General features: G+C 34.4%; 1 protein-coding gene across 1 annotated transcript in view; it reads right to left on the reverse strand.

Annotated features, from left to right (window-relative positions):
- Positions 1–503: 503 nt before the first annotated feature.
- LOC106469133 (solute carrier family 22 member 4-like) overlaps positions 504–4,760 on the reverse strand; it is a 14,942-nt gene continuing 10,685 nt past the window's right edge. The window contains exons 6-7 of the mRNA XM_022397559.1: positions 3,114–3,253; positions 504–630 (exon numbers count right to left, since the gene is read on the reverse strand). Coding sequence (XP_022253267.1) covers positions 564–630; positions 3,114–3,253 — 207 coding nt within the window. The 3' untranslated portion in view covers positions 504–563. The remainder of the gene's footprint in view (positions 631–3,113; positions 3,254–4,760) is intronic.

Here is a 4,760-nt window from a genome sequence, read left to right on the forward strand (position 1 = left end):
AAAGGAACGAGAAAATACGCTAAAATCCGGTGTCCATTTCTCCTTAGAGATAACCCAGTGTGTAGCTTTGGGCTAAGAAACCAACAATATCGAATATATTTTTTTTACCCTAACGACGATCTTTTTACTTGTATTTTTTCTATTTGGCTGTAGCAGCAATCATTTGCTACTCATATAATTTAGATTTTTTTTTCTTTCTTGTATGTTACATTTCGCTTAAAGCTACTCCAGGGCTATCTGCGCTAACTGTCCCTACTTTTGGAGTGATAGACTAGTGAAAAGGTAGCTAGGCAACATTGCCAACTCGTATGCTACTTTAATTCAATAATGGTATTCGACAGTCACTCTTACAACACACCTACGACCACATAGTGAGGGGCTAAACACTCGGCTCGTTTTTTTATAGTTTTACATACTAGCATGATTATTTTCCTTTGGAATATTTGCTAAATCAAAACTGAAAAAGATTACAATCGAGAATTTCATTTGGAAAAAAAAAATCAGTAAAAATAATTCTAATATACTGTTAAATACAGTTAACATTGACTGTATGGTTCTATTTTTCATGCTGTTACTGGTTCTTGCAGCTCATTCTCTTCAATTGGATCTTCTGTTTGATATTTGGCCAGTCTGTGAGAAAAGAAATATGGATAAAAAAATTAATATTTTATTTAAAATAAAATAAGCGAAAATTTGCTATAATAACTTTTAAGAACATTTACAAACTGATTCTCTAATTCTAATTCAAACTTATACTAGATGGTGATTTAGATATTTAACTGCCAGCAAGGGTATACTTGAATACGTCACAGTTTCTCTAAAAGACTTTACATCCTTTTTTAACTGTATAATAGTTCACAGCATTTTTTTTATGGTAAGCACAAAGCTAAATAATGGGCTATTTGTGTTGTGTCCACTGTCGGTATCGAAACTCGATTCCTAGCGTCATATATCCAGATACTTACGATTGATCTACTGAGGGAGACTGATGGGGGAGTGGGTTACAGCTTCTTTAAAAATTTAGCACAAAGCTAAATAATGGGCTATTTATGTTGTGTCCACCGTGGGTATCGAAACCCGCTTTCTAACGTCATATATCCAGATACTTACGATTTATCTAATGAGGGAGACTGATGGTAGGGTGGGTTACAGCTTCTTTAAAAATTCTCCACCTTTTTAATAAGTAAAAATTTTCTTTAAAACTTAAAAGAATATTTATTTTGTATTTTTCAAAACAATCTCATATATTAGATATAACTAGCATAAAATATGCGCGGCTGTTGACGAGTACAAAGGGCCCTCTTTTGATTCATACAGTATGTACCAATGATGGTATTCCATTGTGCGAAATTACTTTCATATCTACCCTAATATAGTTCGTACCCAGAAAACAAAACCGTGTGTCAAGTTTAGTTTTACTGGATAGTGACTTCTTCTTTTCCAGTGGGTTTTATGTTTTGGTGGTATTTAAGACCTGGGAGGGTCAGGTTCAATCTAGATATCTTTGTTAATAAGGATAACCCCTGGACTAACCCAAGTCCTTCTGCCAAGTTTGGTCCTGCTAGTTTGTTTGTTTTGAATTTCGCGCAAAGCTACACGAGGGCTATCTGTGCTAGCCGCCCCTAATTTAGTAGTGTAAGCCTAGAGGAAAGACAGCTAATCATCACCACTCACCGCCAACTCTCGGACTACTCTTTTTACTAAGTTACAGAGAAACATATTTGTAGTTGCTTGCGCTATAAATAACAAATTTTGTAATTATACTTTTAAAGAAAATTTTCGCTTCTCGAGAACCTACATCTTATCCAATCTTAATTCAGCTTGTATTTATGCCCAGTTAACTCCTCCCACAGTACTGGATCTAGCAGGACCAAGGCCCGGCATGGCCAGGTGGTTAGGGCACTCGACTCGCAATCTGCGGGTCACGGATTCGAATCCCCTTCCCACTAAACATGCTCGTCCTTTCAGCCGTGGGGGCGTTCTAATGTAACGGTAAATCCCATTATTCGTTGTATAAAATAAAGAAACTAATTATTAAATGACATTACCTCAAATTTTAAATGCAATATTTATTTATTTCTCAATATTACAAACACGTTGCCAGTCCTTTACAGAATAGCAGTGCATACTTAATAGTGAATTAAAAGTTTTATGTTTCAACACATAAACTAATTAAGGTTAACTAATAAAGGTTTATTTTAGGTTTATTTCTTCAACAACGCTACAGCAAGTTTGAGAATGATAACGAGTTGTTTTATAGTTTGTTGTGAAGATCCACTTGAGGTAAAAACCTAACATTTTATCGTTGAAAAGAGTTAGAAATTTCATTTTATAATCATGCTGAGAACTCAAACAAATTTTACGTAAACTACGTTAGTCGCGATTTAAGACCATCATACACTGGGCAAGTTGCCGAAACTAAGATCTGAAAACCTTGTTTTGGTAAAAAGAAAAGTTATTAATATTGGCAGAAAAATTTTCCGTAAATTAGTAATATGTTTCTGAGTTTTTACATGCAACCAATCAGATAAATATACTAAATCATGTGACAAAAACATCGTCCTTGTCACAAAATGGCTGATATAATTAGTAAAACGTTTTCTGAAATTATTTTATATGTGTGTATGCCAGAAGGTTCCTAAATCTTTTTTATCAAACGTGTGTCTGCTGGGCTTTAGTTCTTTTTTTAGAGCTGATATCGTGAAAGTCAGATTATCTCAACATCTGTCCGTTGAAACATCAAGGACTAAACATTAAATTCTGACATAATCTTACAAAAACAGTCCAACTTTATTTTATAACAAAATAAATCAGAGGATGAACTTGGAGACAGTTTTTTTTTCTTTTGCTTTGCGCAAAGTTGAACAATCGGTCATCTGCATTGTGTCCACAGCAAGTATCGAACCCTGTTGTTTAGTGTTTTTAGCTCTCAAGCTTACCACTAAACAGCAGGATGGAAGAGATTTGTCACGAATATTCTAGGATCGGATAATCAAATTAAAAAGTGGACTACATAATAAGATTTCTAAATTTATAAATGTTGAAAAATAGGCATTCTTCGTTATTGTCACTGTAATGGTTTATTTACAAATCAAGATTAGAATCTCACTTACTTCTCTGGGTTCTCTATCTCCACTATTGTGTCCGAAAGCTGTCTGTTAAATGTTTCCGGAAGAAGGAAGACCATAATGGCTGCTACTATTGACAGAACACCATAGATTACTGAAGGTACAGCGACGTGCGTGGATTTACTCTGCAATAGAAAACAGAACAACTTATCTAAACCGATTGGTAAACTTATGAATAAATTACAGAACTTTCAAAAAACACGCCATCTGTTGCATGTACAACTAGTTTACAAAGATAACATAAGGTTAATTTTTACAATCTTAAAGCTATACTTTTACAACATCATTTCTTGATAAATATTGAAAGAATGTAAACATTCTCTGAAAAACTGTCAAACATTCTTATTTTAAATAAAACTTGATCGTGTTTAAAGCTTTTGCAATGAAAGAACATTTTTTTAAAGGTTCCGGAAGGATTACGTAGTCTCTAATTCATTTATGTGCACACTCGACTCGCAATCTGAGGGTCGCGGGTTCGAATCCCTGTCACACCAAACAAGCTCGCTCTTTCAGCCGTGGGGGCGTTATAATGTAACAGTCAATCCCACTATTCGTTGGTAAAAGAGCATCCCAAGAGTTGGCGGTGGGTGGTGATGACTAGCTGACTTCCCTTTAGTCTTACACTGCTAAATTAGGGACGGCTAGCGCAGATAGCCCTCTTGTAGCTTTGCGCGAAATTCGAAAACAAACAATTTATATGCAACATCACGGTACGTTCTTCCCACATAATAAACAAAAAATGTATTTCCCAATCACTAACTAAGTGAAATAATATATTTATTATTAATATTAATGTTATTGTTAATGTATTACTATGAAACAACATATTGGATTACAAAAGAAATTTAAAATTGTCAAAGTTAGTTATTTAAGTTCTCAAAATGTTATTTTTACCAGCTGTTCAGAAAAAGTTTTGAATTTTATTAACAAGAAGTTATATTTTACGCACACCAGCTAAGATGAGAGGATATATTAATTAATTAGTACCTATATTATTAATTATTACAAGACGTTCGTCTCGTTACTCATTCAACAACGAATCTCATCACAAGAAAAAAAATATCCTGGCTATATTCAAATCAGAAAAAATCTCTATTTTTTAAAATTGTTAAATATTTGGAATAGGCAGGATGATAGCTAAGTTTTGCAAATGTTTATACAATTATTAGTTTAGAACTGGTTGTAACATTGCGGTAAACACAACTGAGGTCTTCGTGGAGATGTTTGGATCGGACAAGAAGCGACATTATAGGAAGAACAACGAAGGGTTTTAAGCGGTTGTTAGTTTCGAACTGGTAAGGACCTTGCAGAATGAACGGAGATTTTAAAGTCATTGTTAATGTTATAATAACGTCAGATTATGTAATTATGTACTGGTTTAAACATATATTTTTTACCAACCTTTAATAAGATGACACACAAACGTATACAAAGTGTAGGAGTGCCAGTGAAGTTTGATTATAGCCAATGTTTTATTCTGAACTTTTGTTAAGAAAAAGTTTGATATTTAATGTGTGATAAACGTAGCCAGATAGCCGTATATAGATACGGGCCGCCCGGCATGACCAGGTGGTTAGGACGCTCGACTCGCAATCTGCAGGGTCGCGGGTTCGAATCCCCGTCACACCAAAC

Source organism: Limulus polyphemus, unplaced genomic scaffold, assembly GCF_000517525.1.
Source record: "Limulus polyphemus unplaced genomic scaffold, Limulus_polyphemus-2.1.2 Scaffold3320, whole genome shotgun sequence".
Classification (NCBI taxonomy): Eukaryota; Metazoa; Arthropoda; class Merostomata; order Xiphosura; family Limulidae; genus Limulus; species Limulus polyphemus.